The following is a 26,385-nucleotide window of genomic DNA, read 5'->3' as shown; positions in this document are numbered from 1 at the left end:
AACAGAGATTAACATTAGAGTTTTTCAGGTTAGAGGTCTAGTTGCTAAACCCAAAACTACCTTTCAAATCCACTAAATGCCTTCAGAAAGAAAGACAATCAAAGCAGTTCTTTATTGTGTTTCACACTGGAGATCAGATACCGCATGAAAAATTAACAAACTGTACTTGAAAGGGAGAAACTTCAACTTATATTTCTTTTCCTATGCCAAAAATATCTTCCCCCAACTAAAAAAAGCAGTCTGCATACCTGATTATGACAATCTACTCACTCTCTGCAACCCAGGAGAACCTTTCTAGAAGCACCCATTCTTTTGTAATAGAGTGGCCCCTCCATCCCAATCTACATAATGCAAATGTTCAACTAAAACCTGTGAGTGCAGTGGAACATACTGCTTTATCATGCAACACTGGACCACAGTATCAGTCTGAGCATCTTATGTTGTGCAGCCAGCTCCACCACGGCTGCAGAAACCATCATTTTTGTGATTTAGGTGTTGATGCACGAGCAAGGCTGGGGTAGAAAGGATTTGGAAGGAAGCTGCACAAAGATGAAGATGTGAAAATAGTACAAATGCAGAAGAAGCAGAGAACAACAGGACTGGGAAAGTAAAGATATAGAAAAGTGAATGTGGAGAAAGGAGAAAACATAGAAGTTAAGGTTCAACTTTCTCTTCTAAAAATGGATAAAAAAAATAATAGCAATTATGTTCAAACGTTCTTGGTTTCAGCAAGTATAGTACTTCATGAGTATGGTCCTGGTTGCAAGCAACTCTGTTACAGTTACCCTAAAGTGAGTGTTGCTGTCATGACAGATGTCTTGTCAAATAAAAATTCCAGTGAAAGCACATGCATTTCCATTACAGTTAACAATTCTAGACATTCCAGGTAGAGCTGACATTCCAATAAACTAGTAATACATACAGGGAGAAGCCATATAGACAGCTTTAAATATGCCTAAAGCTTATTCAAGAAGCTGTTAAAATGCCAAATACCTGTGATGTGTTCGTAATTTTCCATTTTAAACTTTCTTCAATGTGAAACACACAGATAGTAATTAAAATATACATTTTAAAATATAAAGTTAAAATTATGTATCAAAAAAGGCTTGAAGTTCCTCTTCATATCTAAATTAGTTTCACAAAGCTACTGCAGCACTATGAATGTCACCTTTCAGCCAGCGGTTGTAGGCTGACATCACTTGGGGGCATATCCATATTTTGATCCAATGTGCACAGTGCAGCAACACCCCCACTACCTGTCACTTCCCAATTCCTTGGTCTGACACTCCTAACCTGACTGATGCCAGTAAGCAGAGCGAGATGTTAAGCTCACCGATGCAGTGACTAAGTTGGATGGACAGTGAAACAAATTTTGTAAGGTTGGAAAGACATGCGCCTGGATGTAAGAAATGCACACAAACTAAGACCACAGGCACGGTATATATGACACAAAGGATGCAGAAGCGGGAACAGGATCAGTGGGATCATCAACCAGAGGCTGGGTTCTGGAGCAGATTACCATTCCAGAAGATCTCAATCACTTCATCAGCCTATGAGATTGGATGTCCACCCACTAAGCTGTTTCTCTGTTCTTGGTCCTTGGTTGACTTATCTACTCTTGTTTCACTTGAGGAAGATGATGATGATGATAATGAAAATTAAGGCATTCAGAAAGAGGCAGCAAGCAAACTGGAACTAAAAGTTTAACACTGGGCATTCAGTCTGTAAGATGAAAATGCAGCTGGTATCTTCTGGAAAAGTGACCCCCTCCAAAAAACTGCTCCAGCTGGCAGTACTGATGATACTGCTCCTGCCTTTCCATCCTCTATGTCGTGTTATACTACACTGTCTCTGAGTATTTGTGTGCAATTCTTAAGTCCCTGCCCACATCATAACTCTACCAAAATATTTCTTAGAGAAAGAACTGCTTTGCTATCCATCACACCAGTGTCTGACACACTTTTCAGGAATGTACTCTATAAATATCAAAGTACTGCCTGTGTAAGATACCATCATTTGTTTAATTTGGTCTGAGAGATGCAAGTTTTTCTACTGGTAACACAAACAGAACAGACATTCTCAAGCACACGTAGCCTAGGGGTAGAAAGGAGAAAGCAATAAAACCCAAAAGACCACAAACACTGTGGTGACTATGGCAATTGGGAGTCAGACACACTTAGTCTGGAAAATCAGAGTTCATTTTAAATACCTTCAAAATTAAATCCTGTGCAAATACTTACTATATTCATATCACTGTATATATGACAATATTTTCATATTTATTTAAAACTATCATAAACCATGCCCTGCTGCTGAAAAGATATATCCCTCCTTAACCCTTTCTGCTACAAGCACTTGCGCAGTTGCTCTGTAGCCTAAACCTATGTTAACACCAGCCACTTTTAGAAAGGTAAATTAATTCAGATCACTGCATGGCTGCAGGCAAGGGCAGAAGAAAAGCTCAAAAAAGGCAGCTAAAGGTATTAAATGTACCATTCTGATCCTCAGTACAAGAGAAGACCAAAGCTGCAAGTGACTTCAGCAAACTAATATTAATAAAACTGCTGCCACCTTCACCAAGCACTGGGAGAACAGCACTAAGACCACAAATGAGTGCTGCTAAGCCTAAAGCCAGACTGAAGCAGGTATTGCCATAGTTTTTGAATCCTAGACTCAACTAAGTGCCTTGGATCTCAGATCTGCAAAAGAGAGACCAGCATGTCTGGAAAGCAAAGGAAGAAAGAAACTATGAGGAGTCAAGAGAGGAAAGACGGGCTCCGCTCTGGATTATGAGTTGAAAATTAATGGAAAAACCCAGGTCCCATCAGGCTCTCATTTTTCAAACATGAGGTTTTTCTAATTTTGTTCTAGCACATCAGGGGAGAAGAAAAAGAAAGAATATCCTACAGCCAAGACACTGCAGTACATCTGAGGTTAAATGTGTCTTCATACATTATTTAAATCAACTAAGTAGTTTCAAACTAAGTTTCAAGACATAAGTTAAACTGCACAAAAAACTTTCAATCTCTAAGCCTCACATCACTAGCACAGACTTTTATCAGCGTTCCTCACAGCTTTTTGCCTTAGACACATTCATAATGTGCTCCTTGTCTTGATCTTGGCAATACAAACATCCTGTCCTTAGCAAGTGGAAGCTTTTATTGTCCATTTTACTGACAGACACACTTTCCACCTTGCAGCAAACTTAAATAAGCAGTAACGCAGCATCTTCTCCATCATACTAAGTCAACAGAGCAATACAGGTCACTTAAAATGTAGAAAGACACTGAAAATTTTTATTTTATTCTCCTTGATTTGCACCCATCCCCTTTCAGCTATCTGATAGGTGAACATGTGCAAGACATTAATTTTTACCTCTTTTGTACCTTCCCAAGAGATACAATGAAAATACCACTTAATTTGGAAACACTCTTTTGCATTTACTCCAGGTATCGGTTAAGCAAAACAAAAAAGGAGCTACAAATACCTTGTTTCTGGAAGTTATAATTTGCTTAATAACAATTCTGTCTGCTAACACCAGGACCTTTGTGACCGAAGAAAGCAACAGCCTTGCAGCTTTTACCACACCCGTTTTGTCAGTAAAGATTGTTATGTGGCTGTCAGATTCCGGATGATCTAAGCTTGCCACGTCCGTAAGCTGTGCAATTGTTTCACCTAGAAGCAAAAAACAAATAATTAACGGTTCAGACTTACAAAGAAATATACTGGGCCATTAAGCATTCTTAACTTTTACCTTTGAGGAACAAAACCAACTACCTACAACTCTTTTTTATTTCACTTCACTTCCTTCTACTGACTGTTGGTGGCACCCTCTCCATATTTAAACCTGAACTGTTATTCAGTAATGCCTTGTTCTTTCATCTGTAACACAGACTAGTTTTCTTACAGTAGTCTACAGATGTGTCAGGTGGAGGGGATGAAGCTGCGGAGTATGGAGGGAGAAAATGTTCATGGGAGATATTTTTCCAGTTTTAATAGCAAAAAGTCAAATCAGTGACGACACCTGCAGCATCAACCAACCCACTGAAAGAGTGGAATGCAGCAAGGAAGAAAGAACTGCAAGTTCCCCTCCACCTTCCAAATTTCAGTCAGTATTCGCGTAACTTATGGATTTTGTATTCCTGCAGAAGTCTTCAGGGATGAAGAATAAAGAGACTTAAAAAAATAACTTTATAACTTATAGGACTGAAGCATTATAGTGAAAATATTGCATTTTATGTTCAAAAGAGTAACACAAAACAGTATGTTGTCAGAAAGAGGAGGGAAAAAGTGGCAAAGAAGCACTAATTTTCAGTTCATAAGCAGCTTTTTATTCAACTAGCATTTAATACGACCATAGTTAAGTAGGACTGTTTGACCACTTCTATTTTTTATGTGGTAACAAATTCTACAATCTATTGCAGCCAATGGGTCTCCTTATCTGAGAAAAATCACAGGCCTCTATTCAATTAAAATTTCTGGGGTACCCTAGATAATAGTACAATAGAGGAAAGGCATAGAGCAGTTTCCTATTTCAGAACCACAGAAGGACCACTGGGAGACTGAACTCAGGCAAGCTCTGAGACATGCTTTTTGTTAGCATGCAAGGCAAGATGTTCAACCTGCAACTAACCTGCAGATTATCCTTGAAGATAAAATCTAGGACATTTGATTGAGTCCTCTATGACTCATCTTCAAAACCTCAACTAAGGTAATTCACCTAAGCAGACAAGATACTCACTTCAAAAGCCTGATAAAGCTAGAGGTCCCATATGAAGAACCTGAGGGTGCATTATTAGTCTGGAAATACCACACACAAACACTATAGAACAAGGAAGGCCTGACAGTGTTTATGTATAGATTTGACTCCTCCAACAACTGTAAACCCTTGAGATCCTAAATTGCCTGAATAAGTTTCACATTACGACAAAGAACTTCCAGTTATTTTGCTAGGACTGAGCCAGGTTATAGAAGTAAAGGTACAATAATCAGAGGGTCTCTGTATTCTAAGTATGCAAATATGATAAACAGAGAACAATCTGAAATGGTGAGTTCCATACAGCTGAAGTGCCTGAAAATGAAACAAGAAGAATTATAAAAGTACAGCTATTATGAGGCCAGTATCTAGTGGAGTGCCTCAGGGGTCAGTACTGGGGCCAATATTATTCAATATATTCACTAACCATTTAGACGAGGGAATAGAGTATACTATCAGCAAGTTTGCTGATGACACTAAGCTGGGAGGGGTGGCTGACACACCAGAAGGCTGTGCTGCCATCCAGCGGGACCTGGACAGGCTGGAGAGTTGGGCGGGGAATAACCTGATGAAATTTAACAAGGGAAAGTGTAGAGTCCTGCATCTGGGCAGGAACAACCCCAGGTTCCAGTATAGGTTGGGAAATTACATATTAGAGAGCAGTGTAGGGGAAAGGGACCTGGGGGTCCTGGTGGACAACAGGATGACCATGAGCCAGCACTGTGCCCTTGTGGCCAGGAAGGCCAATGGCATCCTGGGGTGTATTACAAGGGGGGTGGTTAGTAGATCGAGAGAGGTCCTCCTTCCCCTCCACTCCGCCCTGGTGAGACCACATCTGGAATATTGTGTCCAGTTCTGGGCCCCTCAGTTCAAGAAGGACAGGGAACTGCTGGAGAGGGTCCAGCACAGGGCAACAAAGATGATTAAAGGAGTGGAGCACCTCCCTTATGAAGAAAGGCTGAGGGAGCTGGGTCTCTTCAGTTTGGAGAAGAGGAGACTAAGGGGGGACCTTATCAATGTTTATAAATATATAAAGGATGAGTGCCATGAGGATGGAGCCAGGCTCTTCTCGGTGGCAAACAATGATAGGACAAGGGGTAATGGGATCAAACTGGAACACAAGAGGTTCCGCTTAAATTTGAGAAGAAACTTCTTCTCAGTGAGGGTGCCAGAGCACTGGAACAGGCTGCCCAGGGAGGTTGTGGAGTCTCCTTCTCTGGAGACATTCAAAACCCACCTGGACATGTTCCTGTGCGACCTCACCTAGCTGTTCCTGCTCCAGCAGGGGGATTGGACTAGATGATCTTTTGAGGTCCCTTCCAATCCCAAACATACTGTGATACTGTGATTATGCAAACAGCTAGAGCAGCCAGGTGAATAATAGTGAAGTTGTAAGACAAGTCTCCAGCCAGGCAAGGAGATCATTTAACAGCAAAACAGATTGGCCATTGCCTTCTCCACAGTCAAATTCATTTCAATTCAGGCCAATTTCTAGTTGGAACTGTTCAACTTTGTCAGCAGATTAACCCAAATCTCTTCATTTGACCTCAAAATGTATGTGACCACATAAAATGCTGTAAAAACACACAGCGAACAATTAAAATGGACAAAAAGTTCTTTTGGTAACCAAGGAAGGATGCACAACGTCATTATCCCATTTCTTATGCTGTGGGATTCACCTTCTTGAAGCTGAATTATCAAGTCACAGGTGAAGCACCTAATAATACAAAGAGTAATCAGAGAACATAGAAATAGCTGCAGTATCTACCTTTCAAAAGCACCAGACAGCCCTAGAAACTTGAGACTTCTGACAAAAGAACAAAGCCTTCCTTCTCTGCCTGCAGATCTGAAATTACAGGAGTGGGAATGGTGCCCTGGGAGTAAGCTATGAGGATCAAGACCTGGTAGGGTAAAAAGACTGAACTAGGGAATATTTAAGCCAGCTGGGCATACACAAGTCCATGGGACACATCTGAGAGTGTCACTATAATTCTGCTATCATGTCTGAGAGATGGTAACAATTGTGAGCAGTCTCCAATGACAGAAAGGCGACTGTCACATCCATCTTCAAAAAGGGTAACAAGAAAAACTCAGGTAATTATGAGCTAGTCTGCCTCACATCAGCCTCCAGGAATATTACTAAAATCATTCTGGAAGTCATTACCACATGAAGCAGAAAAATGCAATTGGCAAGAGTCAGCACAAACCTGCAAGGGTGAATAGTCCTTTATTGACCTAAATGCCTTCTGTGATGCAATCACACTGTCTCTAGAAAAAGAAGTAATGGATGCTGTGTATATCAACATTAGCAAGGCCTCCCACATGATCTCCCAGAGTGTCCTTATAACTAAATAATGAAATACGTACTGGATAAGTAAACAATAAAGTAGATAGAAAATGGACCTGACCATTGGGCTCCAGGATGGTGATCTGTGGTATAAAGTCTACCAGATGGTCAATTACCAGTGGCATCCCTCAGAGACTGATACAAGGCACCAAAACTGTTCCCTGGATGATGGGTCAGCATGTTCAACAGACATGTGAACACCACCAAATAGGGGAGCGTCTGATATGCTGGAGGATAGAGCTGCTAGACTGAGGGACAGGCTAGAAAGATGGTCTGACAGGAAGTTTGTGAAGTCCAACAAAGGCAATAATATCCATTCCTGCATCTGGGGCAGGATAACACCAGGCAACAGTACAGGATGGATCAGCTGCCTGGAGAGAACTTTTGTGGGAAAAGACACAATGGTCCTGGTGGCCAAAGAGCTGAACAGGAGTTCAGTGATGGCCAGCTGCAAGCTGGGTTGTTAGCAGAAGTGTAACCAGCAGGCTGCAGAAATGGTTCTTCCCTTCTGGTTGGCACCTGTGAGACAGCATCTGGAGTATCATGTCCAGTCTGGGGCTCCCCTGAACAAGGGAAATCACTGACACAGTGGAGCATGTGACATAAGGGGTGAGGTTGAAGGAAGCACGTTCATTCCACTTCAAGAAGAAAAGGCCAATGGAAAAGTTTACTGTGGTCTACAACTACCTACCTAATGGGCAGGCATGAAGGAGGCAGACACAGACTGATCCCAGCAGTGCAAAGGGATCAAACAAATAGCAATGGACAAGATAAAAGATAACACTGTTGCCCCTGTAAGAGTGGTCAAAGACTGTAAGAGGTGTACAAGAAATTGTAGAGTCTCCATTCTTGGAGTTAAATGTCTCTTCCAAATTATGTTATTCTGTGATTTTATTTATCCATTTTAAATTGTTAGTTTTCAACCTCATTAATTTAGTCCTTCTCTGTACTAAAAGACATGGCAAAACCAGGAGAGCACTATTTATTACTTCCAATTTATTCCATGTCTTCCTTTAGGGCTTTGTAGTCAACCGGTAGAAAACAGTGAAAATGTTATGACACACTAGCTCATTCTTGACATGTGTTTTCTCTTTTAAATGAACCGGTCTTCCCCACATTTTTAGGAAACAAACAAACAAACAAAACAAAACCCACAAACAAAACAAAACAAAAACAAACAAACAAATGAAAAACCCAAACACACAAACCCCCTCAAACCAACAATGACACAGATGGGCATCTAAAAATGTGTTGCATTCCACTACAATACTGTCACTGTAAACACTGACATGGTGCAAGAGTAATGTTAGGCAAAATCTGCTACGTGGCCCTCTGCAGTGTTTTATGATTCTCTTTTGAGTCAATCAAATTACAAGGTTTATTACAAGGCAAGAGTCACAACAAGTCTGAAACACTTTGGATCACTGATTACACCCTTCACATGAGACAGATACAACATCTGTCATCCTTCAAAGCGTCTGCAGGATATGCAATTGATTTAAAGACTCCCTACTTTTCTTAGCAACCGAGATGCTTTATGTTCTAAATTCTTTAGTGTTGAAATCTATCTTCTATGCCTAACAGAATCTCTCTTTATTTTTTGAGGCACCATCTAATTTACTGGTTAAAATGAAGTATGAACAGCTCTACAACATCCTCCGTCATAAACAGCAAGGCAACCTTGGTATCAGAACATGGGATTATTTTATACAACTCAACATTCTTGGCTATAATTGGCCAGATTTTATGGGCTTGCTTTGTAACACCGAAGTTGTCCAAAATGGCACTTGAGCAACTGCATTTAGAGACTGAATTCAGAGGACAGTGACCCATAAGAATTTCTCTGCACAAAGCACTCTCTGACCTTGACCAACACTTAACAGTCCACAGAGATAATACTGGCACAAAAAAAACACCATACAAAAAAACAGCAGCAAACACATTTGATATACTGAATTTCCCGTGTAAGTCTTAGATAGATCTCAATAGCTAAAAGAGAATAACTGACCCCTGTCAAGGTAAATATGAGGCTTGACAGAAAAGTAAACAGTCTGTATCTTCACTCCACTAGATTGAGGCATATTACTGCATAACAGGAAACAAAATGTACAATGTAAAAAAGTACGATCATTTGGTGAGAGAAAATACTGCAGACTATTTTTAGATTCTGAGCTCCTCCTGGATAGGCTGATAGGGAGAAAAAGCACTCGGCCACATGTATTGTCTTTGCATGGCAAGGTTTTGGTAGCAGGGGGGCCGCAGGGGTGGCTTCTGTGAGAAGCTGCCAGAAGTTTTCCCCATGTCTCACAGACCCAATGTCAGCCGGCTCCAAGACAGACCCGCCACTGGCCAAGGCCAAGTCCATCAGCAATGGTGGTAGCACCCATGGGATAATTTAGTTAAAAAGGGGAAAAAAGCCTGCAGAACTGCAGCCAAAGAGAGGAGTGAAAGTATGTCAGAGAAACACCTCTGCAAACACCAACATCACTAAGGAGGAGGGCAGGAGGTGCTTCAAGTGCCAGAGCAGAGATTCCCCTGCAGCCCGTAGTGTGGACCATGGTGAGGCCAGTTGTCCTCCTGCAGCCCATGGAGGTCCACAGTGGAGCAGCTATTCACCTTTGTTCCATGAAGAATCCCACACTGGAGGAGGGGGAATTCCTGAAGGAGGCTGCGACCTTGCAGGAAGCCCACACTGGAGAAGGTTCCTGGCAGGATCTGTGGCCCCATAGAGAGAGAAGTCCAGGCTGGAGCAGGTTTGCTGGCAGAATTTGTGATCCTCTGGGGCACCCACGCTGAAACGGTCTGTTCCTGAAGGACTGCACCCCATGGAAGGGACCCATGCTGGAGCAGTTTCTGAATAACTGCAGGTCATGGGAAGGACTCATGTTGGAGAAGTTTATGGAGGACTGCCTACTGCAGGAGGGGCCCCACAGTGGAGCAGGGGAAGAGTGTGAGGAGTCCTCCCCCTGAAGAGGGAGGAGCGGCAGAGACAACATGATGAACTGACCAACAGCCCCCATTCCCTGTCCCCCTGTGCTGCTGCCAGGGAGGAGGTAGAGAAAATCGGGAGTGAAGTTGAGCCTGGGAAAGGGAGGGGTGGGGGGAAGATGTTTTAAGATTTAGTTTTTATTTCTCATTATCCTACTCTGATTTGATTGGTAATAGATTAACATTCCCCAAGTCGAGTCTGTTTTGCCCATGACAGTAATTGGTGAGTGATCTCTCCCTGTTCTCATCTCAGCCCGTGAGCCTTTTGTCATATTCCCTCTGCCCTGCTCAGCTGAGGAGGGGAGTGACAGAGCAGCTTTGGTGGGCACCTGTTGTCCAGCAGGGTCAACCCACTACATCACAGCATAACCGGCAAGTCAAGAAACAGAGACCCAGACTGCGCTGCTCTTCTAGCAGCTGAGGTTATCAACATCAACTTTGGCAACTTTGGCTTGTCAGCATTTTACTTGGATCCCTGAAGAGAAAACACATGCTTCATATAACAAGTGGAATGTTTTCAAATTAGGACATTTCTGTTTGCAGCCAAGTTTACTGGAGCGACCAAGAATCTACAGGCTGAAGTTTATCTAGAGTAGTCCTTCAAATCACAAAAATGTTCATTTACCACCAGCATTTCTCTAAACATTGCAACTCGTTGAGGGATGTTCAGAGGATTTCTTACAATATCATGCTCAATTTCTAAGCTTTTTTTTTTTTTTTTAATCACAAAAATAGTATGAACTGCACCTCCAAGGTCTGAGGCCAGCACAGTGATTCAGCAATAAATGTACTGGCTAGGACACCAAAAGACAAGTTTCTCAAGCTTCTGAAGTTATTTAAAGTTAAAACCTAAACACTTCCCCACAAGTCCAGTTTACCTTAACAGATCAATTTTAAGTACAGTAACCTATGTCTTGGAGTACTATTCCTTTCTGCAGTTATCAAGAATTAGTGTGTTGAAGGGTCATTTATTTGCCTCCACATCTGAAAGCTCAAGATTGTCTCCCTGAAGCCACAGAAAATCTGTCACACCTGCAGGTACTTCCACCTGCTTAAATGGGAAAAGCTTCAAGCAGAATTTCCCATTATTCAAATGTATTAGAAAGAAAATACAAAACCCCACCACCACTAACAACAAAAGGAATGTTCTTCTACCCGTGATCTTCCTGAAGGCTGCACTGCACATGTAAGAATATGCCTTTAATACGAGCTGCTGAAGTATCATGCAAGGAACAGTATTTAACATCCAGGAAAGTAGTTTCTAGCATGACACTGACATTCGCTTTCAGTATCAGAGAATGTAACCCACTATTTGCCTAGATAGAGGCTTCTGGGGGAAAGAAGGGAGTGATAGCAAGCAACTCCATCAGTTATTCATTTTTCACATTCAATCCACACACAGAGCAGGTTTGCAACATAAGCTGAATCCAGCAAAAAGACAAGTACAATATGATTTTCATTCTACTGAGGGGAGTCATCAGATGACTGATCTGAGTCATCTTACTGAGTCCTGACGAAATATGGGTTGACACTGACCTTCATTCAGACATTTAGATTTAGAACACCAGTGACCTCAATAGCATAATACTCAAATTACTCTAAATACTCCACTGTTTTAGCTCAAGAGCTATGAAATCTAAAGTTGTATTCTTATCACTCTGCTCTTTGTCTGTAGTAACATCGTAAGACAAAGAGCAGTCAGATGATTCCTTGCGGCAGAAGGTCCTATGAAAATCAAAGCTAACACACAATTCCATTCCCTGTTCATACGATGACAGCAATTTAAGTGACAAAATCAGGTAACAGATCAGGCCTTGAATGAACCAGCACAAGAGGAGTAAGCCATCAAGTAATAAAGTTCTTACATTATTCCTGATACTAAAAGTAGCGTGCCAAAAATGGCACAAGAGGTTACAAATTTCACAAGTAACTACATACCCGCTCTCCTTGCCTCGATGCAAGCAACACTCATTTCCTCTTTCAATTCATGATTTTCATTGGCTATAGCTTCACCTACTGTAACAAATCTTCCAACTGCCAGGTTAACTGCTTGGCCCACTCGCTGAATTGCTTGCAGAGTCTTGTCTGAACGCTTTGGTTTATCCTTATGATTAATAAGAGTAGTTATCTGCAAACAAGAAGAGTTAATTATTAGAACTGTATGCAAGAAAACATTTTAACTTTAGTATTAAAGGCAAGTTTTGAACTGAACTCAGTAGTAGATTTTTACCGTACTTCACTTATAAAATTTAGTGTTGAGTCATGAGGTATCATTTAACTTCTCAGAGAAAGAAAAAAAATGGAGTATAATTAAGTTTGCTCATCTGCTGTGATCTCAACTTATCTGACATCTCAAATGCAAGGAAGGATTCTTTTTTTTCCTCCTGTTTGCAGTATTAAAATAAGCTGCCCTAGGTCTCACAAGAGGCTTTCTCACTACAGACACAGCAAGAGTTGAGTACAACAGCAGACATATCAACACCATTTTGCCTTTGCAAGCATCGAAAATCTTAAGTTTTTGTGCTGCCAGGTAACTAAACACATTCATCAATTATGATTTGGGAGCTCTGGCTGTTTTTACTGAAATAAGCCTTTCTAAAGGATGTTTTATCCAACTGATTAAGGCAGACTTTAAACACAAGCAGTAGCAGTTTTTACACAAAAAGAAGAACCATTTGTCTTTTAGAAATAATCTGAAGTATTCCAGCCTTGTCTCCATTAAACTATCCACTGTACTCATAACTTAAACATCTTCAATTATGTGTGTTTTCTAGAATAAAAATAAAAAACAAAACAAAACAATTTAGAATGATATTCTTCTTCTGACCTCCATACCTGGTATCAGCTTTTCTGCCCTGTACTACATTGCACTATACATTTCTTTTTGGATTGCATCAACCAGAGATCAACTCTGGAGTCATGCAGGCTGCAGGAGACCAAAGATTTGCCCAGAACACAACCACCAACCACCCAAAGACAAAGGTAAAGCAGAAGTAGCTCCTCAACCAAGGCAAACAAACATGAGGACAGCATGCAATGCTGCCACTCAGAATTACCTAATTACAAACTACATTACAAACACTGTAGAAGCTTTAGATTCTTGGTATCACAATAATTTTCTAGCGAGATGCAGGACAGAATTCAAACTCTAGTTCTGAACATGCTAAACCAGCATAAAAGTCATAATTGTTGCCAAAGACAGTCCCACCTGTCCCTGCCTCCATCTCTGTCTTTTTTGCAATGAATTCATCTGATGTGAGTTAAACCAAAGTTGTGAAGAAGGTGATGTTTGTAAGTTTAGTTTTTCTCATAACCAGTAGCCCAATCCAGTTCACTGCACAGCTGTAGGAATAGTTCTGATGGCCAAAGGGAAAAGGCACAGACTAGAGAGAGAAGGATGGGCAGAAGTGCTGCTTTCCGCAGGAGTGTGGTTTAAAATACCCACAGAACTGCACTGTGAGCCAATCCCCAGGGGCTCAAAGAGGTCTGCTGATAGAATTTCAGAATTACATGAAATACTTAAATGTCTGAACACCTCAGCTGTATTAGCTTAATCACAGATGTCTTCATCCATTCCTCAGAACATCATAAATAACCATCCACTCATTCATTCTTCTACCGGTCAAGCCTACAGTAGAACAAGAGCACAGAAACTGTACCTGTAATGCTTACATGAGATCCAAGGAAAGAGCAGGCAACAGTGCAGTAACTGTTCCACTTAAGCATTTGATCAATGCCCACGGCTTACCCTTCAGATATCATTGAGTCTTATTTCTAGGGAAAAAGTAGTGGTGTTTTTTAACAGCTTCCTGGAGCTGGTTTTGAATGCCAGGAGCTGGTTTGGTCGAGTTTGCAATATTAAACTCTCCACAATGGAAAAAGCCAATACTTCATTTGTCCCTGTATGAGTCCCGCAGTTCACCAAACTTCAACCCCAAAGCCTATGAACTTCTGCTGCCCATCCAGTGAAAATAAAATCATAAGATGAAAACAAAGTCCTGTTAAAAGAGCAAACTAAGGAAACATTTGAACACCTTCAGGTTCATTCTAGACAATTGCCATCACTTCAGTAGAAATTCCAATTAATATCAAATGGATATTAAAAACAGCTGTAGTATGCAACTCTCCTGAATTCTTGCCTTGTAAACATTTCAGATATACCAAAATACCAAACACCTGACAGTAGCTACTCTAACCATCACAGCTGGTGAACTCTTGACTAGTCACAGGCAGAAAGCCTACAGAGAGCATTAGACCAAACACTGAAGAAAACCCGTTTGACAGAGAGGGTCACAACTTTGTTTCCTCAACTGGTTTTTAAGCAAACTGCAACTTAATGCTATGCAAACAAAGCACTAATATTATATTCATACAATTACTGACTTCTGAAAAACACAGACAATAACACTAGCCTAAGACAAACAGAAGACAAGTTGGATGCATGTCCTGGCTGCAAGTTTACCTCCCACAGCATTTTATACCAGTAGAAGTTTCAACATGTTCTGCATAACCCTGAGAAATGTATATGCAACTAACACTGCAGAGCAAAAGGAATCCCATCTTATTTTAAAAATCATCAATGGCATTTTAATGCCATATGTTACTATAGAGGAACTCAAATGATAAAAATCTCAAAGATGTTACAGTTGAAGTTGCTTTAATAAGGTCTCACAAAACATTTTCAGAAACATTTTCATTTGAGATATAGCTGAAGTTTACAATTTTATCACTTTTCTAGGACTCTTTTCAGAGAGGGTCATCAGTTTTGTAGAAAAGGACACCTCCTATATCACCCCACATAAGGTGAAGCAAGAATCAGCAGCTGTTTTGGCAGGCCCATCTGCAGTGTCATCTAACATTATGACCTCACCAGTATCATCTTAACCCCATGAAGTTCAGCAAGGCCAAATGCAAGGTCCAGCACCTGGGTTGAGACAACCCCCAGTATCAATGCAGACTGGGGGATGAAGGGATTCAGAACACCTCTGCTGAAAAGGACTTGGGGGTACTGCTGGATGAAAAATTGGACAGCAGCCAGCAATGTGTGCTCACAGCTTAGAAAGCCAACTGTACCCTGAGCTGCATCAAAAGGAACATGGCCAGCAGGTTGAGGGAGGTGATCCTGCCCCTCTGCTTTGGTGAGACTCCATCTGAAGTCCTGCATCCAGCTCTGGAGCCCTCAGTACAGGACAGACATGGACCTGTTGGAGCGGGACCAGAGGAGGCCACAAAAATGATCAGAGGGATGCAACACCTCTGCTGTGAGGACAGGCTAAGAGAGTTGGGGTTGTTGAGCTCAGAGAAGGCTCCAGGGAGACCTGACTGCAGCCTTTCAATATGTAACGGGGGCTTATAAAAAAGACAAAGACTTTCTACCAAGGCTTGTAGTGACAGAACAGCAGACAATGGCTTTAAACTAAAAACAGTGTAGATTTAGATTAGACATAAGGAGAAAATATCTCGCAATTAAGGTGGTGAGGCACTAGAACAGGCTGCCCTGAGAAGTTGTGGATGCTCCATCCCTGAAGTTTTCAAGACCAGGCTGGACAGGGCTCTGAGTAACCAGATCTAGTGAAAGACATCCCTGTCCATAGCATGGAGGTTGGACTAGATGGTCTTTGAAGGTCCCTTCTAATCCAAACCATACTATGATTTAATGATCTACTCTATACACCCACTGGTGTAGCTTCTATATTTAGATTCAACTCCGTTTAAAAACCTATGGTTATACACAGCAGCTCAGGCTTTGCAAATACCTCCTCAGATAATGAACTCCCAGCTGGGTAATATAATTTCTTCTCAGACTGGCTAATTAGAGCCACTACAGCAACTATCTTAACATTAGAATGGCTGGAATCTTATGGAGCTCCATTATTTTTTTCCACAGAAGTCAAAAACTTTATAGATTGCCAGTTAAAAACAAGCATTGTGCAAGAACTAAAACAAAAGTTGGTCAAGAAATTGGAAACATAAGACAAACAGCTTCACATAACACCCACTTCAAGTGTGATCAATACTATGGCAGTAGATGTAGAAAATACAGCCTGTACTAATATAGTAGAAAGGTTAAAAAAAAAAAAAAAAAAAAAAAAAGGAAGTAACAAACAGCCCTGGACATACGAGTAGGTAAGTCATGATAAAAGAAAGAGACAGATAGAGAAGGGCAACGAAGCTGGTGAGGGGTCTGGAGCACAAGTCTGATGAGGAGCAGCTGAGGGAACTGGGGCTGTTTAGCCTGGAGAAAAGGAGGCTGAGGGGAGACCTGATCACTGTCTGCAACTACCTGAAAGGAGGTTGTAGCATGGAGGGGGTTGGTCTCTTCTCCCAAGTAGCAAGTGACAGGACAAGAGGAAATGGCCTCAAGTTGTGCCAGGGGAGGTTTAGATTGGATATTAGGAAAAAATTCTTCACGGAAAAGGGTTGTCAGGCATTGGAACAGGCTGCCCAGGGAAGTGGTGGAGTCACCATCCCTGGAGGTGTTTAAAAGGCGTTTAGATGAGGTTCTTAGGGACATGGTTTAGTGCTAGAGTTAGGTTATGGTTGACCTTGATCCTGAGGGTCTCTTCCAACCAAAATGATTCTATGATTTAATATAGATCAGCTAATGGAAAAAGGGCTGTATTTGGTTCTAGAAACATGAGTTAGACATACACCAAATGTAAGATGCTTAATGGTGTCCAAGGCATGAATAAAGTTCTACCGATACAGATGGGCTGCCACCTGCAGAAAGCATTGCTGTGCAAACAGAGAGAATGTGCAATTCTGAGCAATATCGTTCTCTTTCCTTCATGAAGTGTTAAGAGTGACAGGCGTAAACTTAGCTATATCCTCCATTTGAAATAAAATTATGAAAAATCAGAGGTAATAGAAACTGCAGTTTCAGTTCTTTTACAAGACTTAATCAAGCTTGTAATTAATAATGAAAGTTAAAAAACTAACAAGCAAGAACTTAACTGAGCAAGGAGATGAATTTCATTTGTATGTTAAGTGAGAAACTGAAGGGAACTGTGATGCTAATAACCAGCACAAACATTATTTAACCAGTACAGACCACAGTGAAAAAAAAATAAATAATCCCTAAGCAGTACAATTGGAAGGGTGTTGGGGTGAGGCATACAATGCCATTTGCTTCAGGATATGAATAATGCAATGAGAATTAAAAGGCCAGTAAGCTAGGCTTCTAAACTAAAGAATAAGCAAAGTTTCTGCTCCTGACTTTTAAGCAATATTTAAAACAAAGATATAGAATCAGACAAGTTAAATGGAGAAAGGCAAAGATCCACAAAAAAGCTAACAAGGAACTTTATGCCCAGCAACCAACCACCTTTATCCAAAGATACCATAAGAGCCTGTAAAAAACTGAATTAGTGAAAACTTGCAGTGTTTAAGGATATATTAAATTACAGAGAATTGCTTTTCCCCTGGAGCCCATCCAGTTGTAACCAGACCAGAACTGTTACTGCAGTGTTTCAGTTGTTTTTTGGTGTTTTTTGTTTTGTTTTTTAAAGTAGGAAACCCTGGTGACTCCAATAACATTATCTAAGATCTCATTTAAGCTTAACACCTCCCAGATATTTAATCTGTTGTATTCTGATCGTGTATCACCCAGTCACTAAGATCCGTGGTCTTTGGGCAGGAGCTATCAGCTGAAAATATTACCGGCAAGTCTCTTTGAACAAGATAAATATGTTACGTGCTGTTTACTTAAGGATTTACTGATCAGGTCCTAGAAAGGAAACAGTCCTTTTGATGGTCCTCATGCTCTGTTTAATGTGGGCTCTTACGCTCTTTCCATGGAATGCTTAGCTGAGATTTGAGACTATCAGTTTAAGGAATGTGCAGTCTCAAGAAATTGTCAGTTACAATATTTTGTCACTTGTTACAACCAGCCCCAGAAAAACTGCCTTCTCAGGTACTTTACCGAAACTAACATATATAGTCATAATGTAACAAGATGTACTTCATATTTATGGAAACATGCTTAGTTGTGGCAGGTTTTGAGCAGCTATTTTCAGAGCTTTTTGAGGGCCTTCAGATACTGACATTTCAGTTGTTATAAGCTTCATGCACAGGAAGCATCATGACAGCATGCTTAGCTAAAAATATTCTAATGTCTATTTATTATCAGTGTAATTAAGTCTTGCATGACAGAATTAAATGACACTTAAAGAGATTGAGTTTCAGGAAGTATTTATAGACAGCTATAAATAAAACCAGCGGAAACGTAGCTATTTCACAGTCACTACTACAAACACAAGAGTTAAACTGAGAAGTCATGTTGGAAGATAGTCTATCCATGCCCCCTTCCCTCCCTCTAGTAAGTACCCACAATGTACACAGGATGATTTAGACTCTCAAGAGTAGTATGTTTTATTGTTTCACAAAAAGTACTTCTCTTGCTAGAAAGATTCAAGATGTTTTCTGTGCAACAAGGATTAGCTATAGTGCTGTAGCATCCTTAAAAGTAATAGCTCCTCTTCCATTTTTTGTATTTTCTGCTTTCTACCTTCCATTAATTATATAATGGTAGAAAATTACTTTCTGAAAAAAATAAATAATAATACCAGGAATGGAAGGCCTTTGCTGAGAAAATGCAATAGCACTACATACTAGAGAAGAAGCTAGAAACCCCTACAATGGAAGCGTGCTATAAAGGAAATTTAGTTCCACTGGTTAGGACATATAGAAAACTTGGTGAAAAAAGCCTTTCTCATGGTGCTCATTCTTTTATTAGTTCATCTTGAGTTTGGGGGCAGGGAGAAGGGGGAAATTTCTAATATTACATTTCAGGTACTGTACCTCATTAGGTCTTGTGTACTACGTAAGGACAAATAGGTCTTCAGACTCATTTAGCCAGACAGCACCACACATTGTTGCAAGACCCAGATCTGCTACAGAAGACCACCACAGATTTGAGAGAGCACAGAAGCAGCACCTGATATTTGACATCTAGTCCATAAGGGCCACAAGCAGAACTGTCACATAGACTTCTCATCACAAGAGACGAGCCTTTGGGATCTCGAGAAGTGAACACAGACTACCTACCTACCTATCCTAAAAATCCAAAGTCTGTTAAGATTAGACATCTGTCCAAGCATTAATGGAAGTCTTAGTAAGCATCTTCTACAATTTCAAGCACTACAATATTTTTACAGTTCTGGCTAATGTGACAATTTTTAGAATTGGAAAACACTATCTTCCCCACTTAATTCTCACTTTGTAGGAAAATCCTACAAAAAACTTTGTATAAACTCAACTTTGGAAGTTATCAAAGGCTAGAAAAGATTAATCACAATGAAATGCAACTGTGTTAACTACTAATGCACTAGTTAACTGTAAGAATTCATATTCTACTTATCCTGAAAATGTTATGTGAGACAGCTGCCTCTGCTTTACGGACACTTGAACCATGACAGTTTCATCTGCCCATTCTTATTCAAAAGGTGCAACCAAGCTCTTTTTGCAGAAATCGCACAGACCTCAACGCATCATTCAGGACCTTGAATTACTACTTCTGTAAAAAAACAGCTTTCAAGAAGTGGTACCCCATTTGTATATATTTTACTCATATTGCCACTGCATTGGTGTCTAGAAGGGCAGTACAAATATGCTTCATGCCTGAGACTGCTGAGTTCTATTACACTTGTGGCATTGAGACTGTTGTATCTTTACCTAAAGGGGTTTTATAAGCATCTTCTCGACACTTTTGTACACATCTTCCATAAAGCCTTTAGGGAAGCAAATTAAATAAACTACATTAACAACCTGTAAGCTGGCTCACTTATCTGCAGGCAAATGCCAACATGCTTAGAGGAGCCTCAGGCAATCTTTCACAGGTAGTGTCTAATAAGCTGATAAGCCTCCTCTGAAAAGGAAGAAGGTACAATCCAGGACCTGCAGTGACAAGTAGAAGCTGACAATGAATGCAAGAACAGCCCTACCAAATCAGATCACTCGTGTACCTAACCTAGTATCTCCTAACTGTAGGAGATACAAAACAAGCAAATGAGACACTAGCTATTTGCAGCTAGAACCAGATTTTTGGTTATATGCAAATCATATAATTCATTTTAAAACACCACAACATTTAATTGTGCACTTCTCACAAGCTCAATAGCTTCAACAGGTAGATAATATTATCTGGAAGGGGTGAGAACAGCTTCTTCACCTCCTTCAGATCTAGGCTTCAAAACCTACTTCAGATCTCTTTGTAAAGTTTGCCAGGAAAGACAGAGTACACAACTTCAAATTCTAATACACACCTCAGATTATTAGTACTATTGCTATGTACTCGTTACACATTCTTGGAATTGTTAAGAGATCAAAAGGATTCAACTCACAGCAAGACTGTGCTAGAAGTAGTGAATACCCTTTGTGCTGAATGCATTCCTAGAAAACAAGGGCCCTTTAAATTTCAAGATCCAAACCAAACACCACAGAGAAAATGATTATCCAAAATGTGATAGAGATGAACTTGTTCAACTGAAGTGTAGTATTTTGACGACACCAATTTATTTCCTCTAGCGTGGCTTTTCTTTTTTTTCAGGGGGTTGGGGAGGGACTTGAGTGTTGGTTTTGTGTTGCGTTTTTTTGTGTGTGTTTGTTTGGGGTTTTTTCTGAAGTAACTAATACTCTAGAAACTTCAGATTTACTTTTTTTTTTTTCAGTAGGATTAAATAATTTCCAACCCTTTTTGTAAGTTGTTGTGAAAAGGAATGCCAAAGAAACAAACAAACAAATAAAAGGAATTAATATGGCTGAATAGTTCATGCGACCTATGGACTCTTAGACGTTATGTGGTTATTTGAATTACTTTAATAACGTTACTAAAGTAACACTATGGTAGAGTAGAAATACACTATTTAATGTTTATTTTTCAGACTCCTTAAAAGCAGAGATCCCCAGTGATCTGCAGACACAAAGCAGAAAAGTACACAGAAACTGATCTGCACTCCTGCCATTCTTCCTTCTTTTTTCCACACGTGAAAGAGAAGAAGGATCACTGGAGAATGCTTAGTGAGGCTTGACCACTTGCTTACTTGTACTGTCACATGCCTGACAAGCCAGAAGTCTGCCCAATCTTCCTCCCCAAAAAGGTGTTTTCAGAATTTCTATAGAAATCAGTGTCAATGGGAAAAAAATTCATCTGCAGACAATTTAAGTTCAAGTTTCCTTCTCTTTTTGAAAAGATGTATGGAAGCTTACAGACTGAAATTTGCACCTTTGAGCAACTTGACACAAACTGGCCAAAATAATTTGTCAAATTGAAAGCCAAATTTAAACTTTTCTGATTATATGACTTGTGCATCAACAAGTACACTGAACATTAGAAAATATGTTTCCCTATCATAAAATGCAACAAAAAAAGGCCCTTACTGCACTTTTCATTGTGAACTGGCCTTCTAACTCAACTGCTGTCCTTAAGTTTCCTGAAACCTGCAACTATCTCACTAGAAAAAGTCAACATGAATAAACAGCCCAAATGATTGGTTTTAGGTGTGTTCTCTCCTGTTGCCCTCCAGTTCAGTATCTTCATACCTGAATAGGTAGATTTCATAAACAAAGTTATTACTCATTTTCATTCTGCACCTAAAAATCCTGGGCATAAGCAAGTCTAAGTAAACAAAACCAACTCAGAGGGAAATTCATTGTTTAATGTGTATTTTCAGATGTGGTCAAAACAGATGTAGACATGTTTCAGCACCAGAGAGATGCAAGTCTCAGAAATAACTCAATTTACTAACATGATCAGATAACCCCAAAACCAGACACTGAATGGCAAATAATTATTGTGGCTTTCCTCTGTTAATGCACCTAATGTATATCTTGTGCAAACTATGCTCGAGCCAACTCTGAGCTGTTTATTGAAAAAAAAAAAAAAAAAAGTTATTGTTGTGCAAATAAAAATTCCGATATTGTAATAAAGGATGTAACAGGGACAACACACTGATACCACCTGCAATTGAGAATTCTTTCTGTTCAAAACAGGACACACTCCTGAAGATGCAAAAAAAGTTGTTTGTTGGTCCCATAAACAGGCAGCATCACTGGCACAATTACCAGCCATTCTAATCCATCTTGCACTTTGTGTTGCAGACAGGAGGGTTCCTCCAGCTTTTTTTTAGAGAAGGCTTCCTTTGCAGCTTTCTGACATACCACTTCAATTCAAAGCAACACCTGGGATTTCATCTTGAAAAGCACACACTTGCCCTAGGGATTAATAGAGAAGTACAGTGTGGTCTGGAAAAGGCTATGCAAATCCAACTACTATCCACCTAGTGTAAAAGAAACAACATCTTCATATAATCCAGGAACCATTATCTTGTTTACGTTAAAGAGCCTGTATGTTGTTCAGCTTGCTTCCTTGAAGTGCTGTAGGGCAACAAAAACTCAGTTGGAAAATTTAATAATATTTAAATTTAACACTGAAAAACAATACAGAATCTTTGATAATTAAAAGGGAACATTCCATACGTTGGTCTAACTTCTACATGTTAAGCACTTGCAACGCTGGACTATATTACCATTCTAAACAATTCTGACATCTATGAATAAAACAAACAAACAAAACAACAAACACACACCCAAACTAAAAATAAAATAAAATCTCCACCAAACAAAAAACCCCCCCAAAAAACAAAAACAAAACCAAACCAACAACAAAAAAACCCTTCACATTTAAACCATTACATTACTACAGCACAATTTTATTGTTAATTGAAAACACGTGATTGGTGAGGTTGCATTTACATTCATTGCGCTTAATAAGAAAAGTCAATACAAAAATGTCTCCGAGGCAAAAGTAACAGCATAATTTTTATTTGTCTGTATACATCTGAAAGAACCTTAGGATTTGCTCATACATGATTTTTTTGTAACTTGTGTTCATGAGTTATCTTACCATTTGAGAATTCCTTTTATGTATAAAACCAAGAAATCATCCCATACAGCATCTAGAGTAGATTAACCGTTACCAGTTGGCACTAGAGTCTGTATCACTACTCAGTTACTTCACTGGTTTTAAACAAGGCTATTGATGGAATGCAATAAAACTCAATGAGCAAAAATTATCATTTCAGGCTCTATCTAGCAAGATTTATGCTTTATCAACGAATTAATACACATAAATGCACACAGAAAGCCATAGGCTCATAGTACCATAAAGCAGTTTTACTAAACTACAATCAGAGTTGTTTGCAATCATTAAATCATAATTCCCCCTTTGGGGATTTCCCTACGTAATCTGTATAAAACCATCTGTTAACAATGCTGAATAGCAAGAAAGCTGCTCTAGTTCTTTTTCTGCAGGATCACTGTGAGGCAGTTCTGATTTAATACTCATTCAGCTGGAGAACTACAAAAAATTGTTTAATCCATAGAAAAGTCATTAATCACGTATCATAAATTTGAAAGATAGGATTCCATTGGAAAAGATCAATTGATTTTCAGCTATGTCAGTAAGAAGTATCTTACTTCAGCTTCCTGAAGTGTTACCCAGACTCATTTATCACATCAAAGACTATCGTACTGAACATTACAAAACAGAAGCCAACTCAAAACCAATTTCATCATCCAAAGGTTCACAAAAAACTCCACCAGATACTCCAAAAAACTGAAATAACAGCTATTTCATGGTAGTGCTGTTGCTCATGCGATAAAACGTTCATATATCATTTTTCTTGTAAAGCAGAATATCATTAGTGATGTTAACATCATTGATTTTTAATATAACAAAATAATTTCATTTACCGATTTAAAATATTCTAATGTACTTCTGCGCTCCCCAGCATACCTTAAAAATCACAGCTGTCAATGATTAGCTATTTCCCTTTTGCTGTTTCATAACAACCTAACTTCAATGACTAAATAACTGTCAATTAAAAACTAGCCTCAGTAAAGGGAAACCTGCAACCACATCAGCCCAGAGATATAACAGATACTGTAACTGAACTAATCACATTATCTACAGCCAGATAACAAACTCATAAGATTAACTTTACTGCATAAATCAAAGATAAAGAATCAGGCTCCTTCAGGGGCACAGAGTACATAGTGTAGGCCAAGCTGTTGAGCTGCTGCAATCTTCCTTTTCCAGAAAAAGAATGTGTATCAAGCAGAAGGTCTGTAATACAAAGCACAACTTAACCCACAGAACCTGTGGAACCAAAGGGAAGAGTCAGTGAGTTAGTGACTAATTGAAACTAATGAGGTGCAACTCTGCACACAGGCAGCACAACATATGCTCCCAGACTCCACAGCAGAGTTAATCCATATGACTCTGCACCCCGGCACAGTTTCTCTGTGGTACAGGACATAAACTAAAAAGAGTTTAGCAGCAGCTTTGCTTCACTCGATACAAGTTACAATGCAAGTCTCTACACTGTAATCCATAATTTTTTTACTCAATAGCAATACCAAGTCTCAAGCCTGAAGTGAGTACCAAATTAATTCACAAAGAAGAAAATCCCAGAAAAGGGGAGAAACAGCTTCTCAAAGCTTGCAAATTTGCATAATTTTAAAAGTACTGAAGAATAGTACTCAAAAATTGTTTTAAAAGGAGTGCACTCAGATTTTTTCCCCCAGATGCACTGAAGAAAGCAATGAGTTTAAGACTAATATGGATTACCCTACTTTGTCCAAAAAGGAATTTTCCCATCCTCCAGAAAGAGCCATAAGGGGCAAAGAGCACGCCCTGGCACCATACTGGAGCAAGAACAGCCAGCAACGTATGAACCCTTTAGCACCTGAGAAGTGGGAAAGACCTAAAGGTATCAAAAAATGCCTATCGAAAAAAGACAGACAAGGGACTTGCTGGTACAAATCTCTCAATGCATCTGCTGCATGGGAAATTCAAGTAAGTTGAAATAGATGAGAGCCTGAACTGAATGCTTAAGTTCAGGAAGGGAATGAGACTATGCATATGCTTAATGTTATGAACATTGTCCAGAGAGTAGACGAGACAGTTCTATTTAGTCTCTAAGGGAGAAAGAGAGAACATATTTGATTCACAGCAACTTGTATGTCGTGTGTACTGCAATGCAATACAATACTACAATTACAGACATTCAAACATTAGTTAATATACAAGACTGATGTATGATGTGGAGGAAAAACAGATAGGGGAAACATGGCGGGTTTTTTTCCCCCTCAGTTTTTGTAGACTTCCAAGAATAAAAAGCTAGTGACATCAAGTCAGAAGTCTAACAGTGCTCTAAATATAGGAGTCTCCGCTTTAAAGCTGTTAGCAAAACAAAGAAAGAAACATTATGACAAAGCCATGACTGAGTAAATCCCAAGAATACTAGTTTTGCAGCTATTAAGCTTAGAAGAAATGAACACTAATTGAAAGATACCATGTGTATGTATGTCACTTATCTATAAACCTCTTGCACAGGTTTTGGCCAGCATTGGCATCACACATGCATATATCCCCCTCAAAAAATAAGTCTTTTGAAGCTCCTTCACTACATTCAGACGAAACATCCTTCAGTAAGGAGACATACTAAGGTCAACATCTACAAGTATACTGAAGAACTGAATGTGAGGTCCTGTTCAGAGTTCTGCTGCTACTGGGTACAACACGAGCAACCTAGTAGTCACTACTGAACTAAGGACTTCCAAGCCAATGAGACTACAAAATAGTTTCCCTAAAGACACTGCTAGCCTACAGACAAAATTCAAAGGCCTGTGTGATGGAACATTAGCATATTGAACTCCGTGTCTACAGTCTTAATCTCTCTGATACAACATGCTTGTTTAGTTCAATGGAGAATAACATCAATTCCACTAAATGTACAGTAACTTACCAGCTACTGCAGTCCATTTCTTCAGAAGCTATAACCCTGCTATACTCAGTTACTTCCTTAACATGGCTTTGTACATCCCTTCGACAGAAAATAAGAACAGAGCAGACCAGCTATTCTTATCCGTGCTCAACTACAAAAGAAATTAAGTGATCCCTACTCCAAAAATGTATCTATGTGATATACTCGGCAAATCTGTGTGGAATCGAAGCAACTGCAGAAGAGGCTATGAAAATATTAGAGAAAATGAACCGTAACAACTTGCCAACATTAGATGTTATTCGGCAAGATTTCAAGGCACTCAAACATACAAAGGATTATATCCATTTTCTCATGCAATCTCCTGCTTAAAACTAGATCGATAGTTGACGCGTGGAGTTTGCCTGACACTTGTACATGGCAAATCAGTGCAAAAACCAAGGAAGAACCGAAGTAGTGGACACCCAAATAAATATGATGTACTGGCAAAGACTCAACATGGTGCTTGCTAA

The 26,385-nt window shown here is 39.7% G+C and overlaps 1 protein-coding gene across 2 annotated transcripts in view; it reads right to left on the bottom strand.

Annotated features, from left to right (window-relative positions):
* Positions 1-26,385, bottom strand: part of CTNNAL1 (catenin alpha like 1) — a 59,985-nt gene that overhangs the window by 27,991 nt on the left and 5,609 nt on the right. For both annotated transcript variants that reach the window (XM_065052927.1, XM_065052926.1), the window contains exons 2-3: positions 12,030-12,219; positions 3,488-3,675 (exon numbers count right to left, since the gene is read on the bottom strand). In XM_065052927.1, coding sequence (XP_064908999.1) covers positions 3,488-3,675; positions 12,030-12,063 — 222 coding nt within the window. In that variant the 5' untranslated portion in view covers positions 12,064-12,219. The remainder of the gene's footprint in view (positions 1-3,487; positions 3,676-12,029; positions 12,220-26,385) is intronic.

Source organism: Columba livia, chromosome 2 (assembly GCF_036013475.1).
Source record: "Columba livia isolate bColLiv1 breed racing homer chromosome 2, bColLiv1.pat.W.v2, whole genome shotgun sequence".
NCBI classification, from domain to species: domain Eukaryota; kingdom Metazoa; phylum Chordata; class Aves; order Columbiformes; family Columbidae; genus Columba; species Columba livia.
The sequence above is the reverse complement of the archived record's forward strand: the minus strand, read 5'-3'. Positions and strand labels throughout refer to the sequence as shown.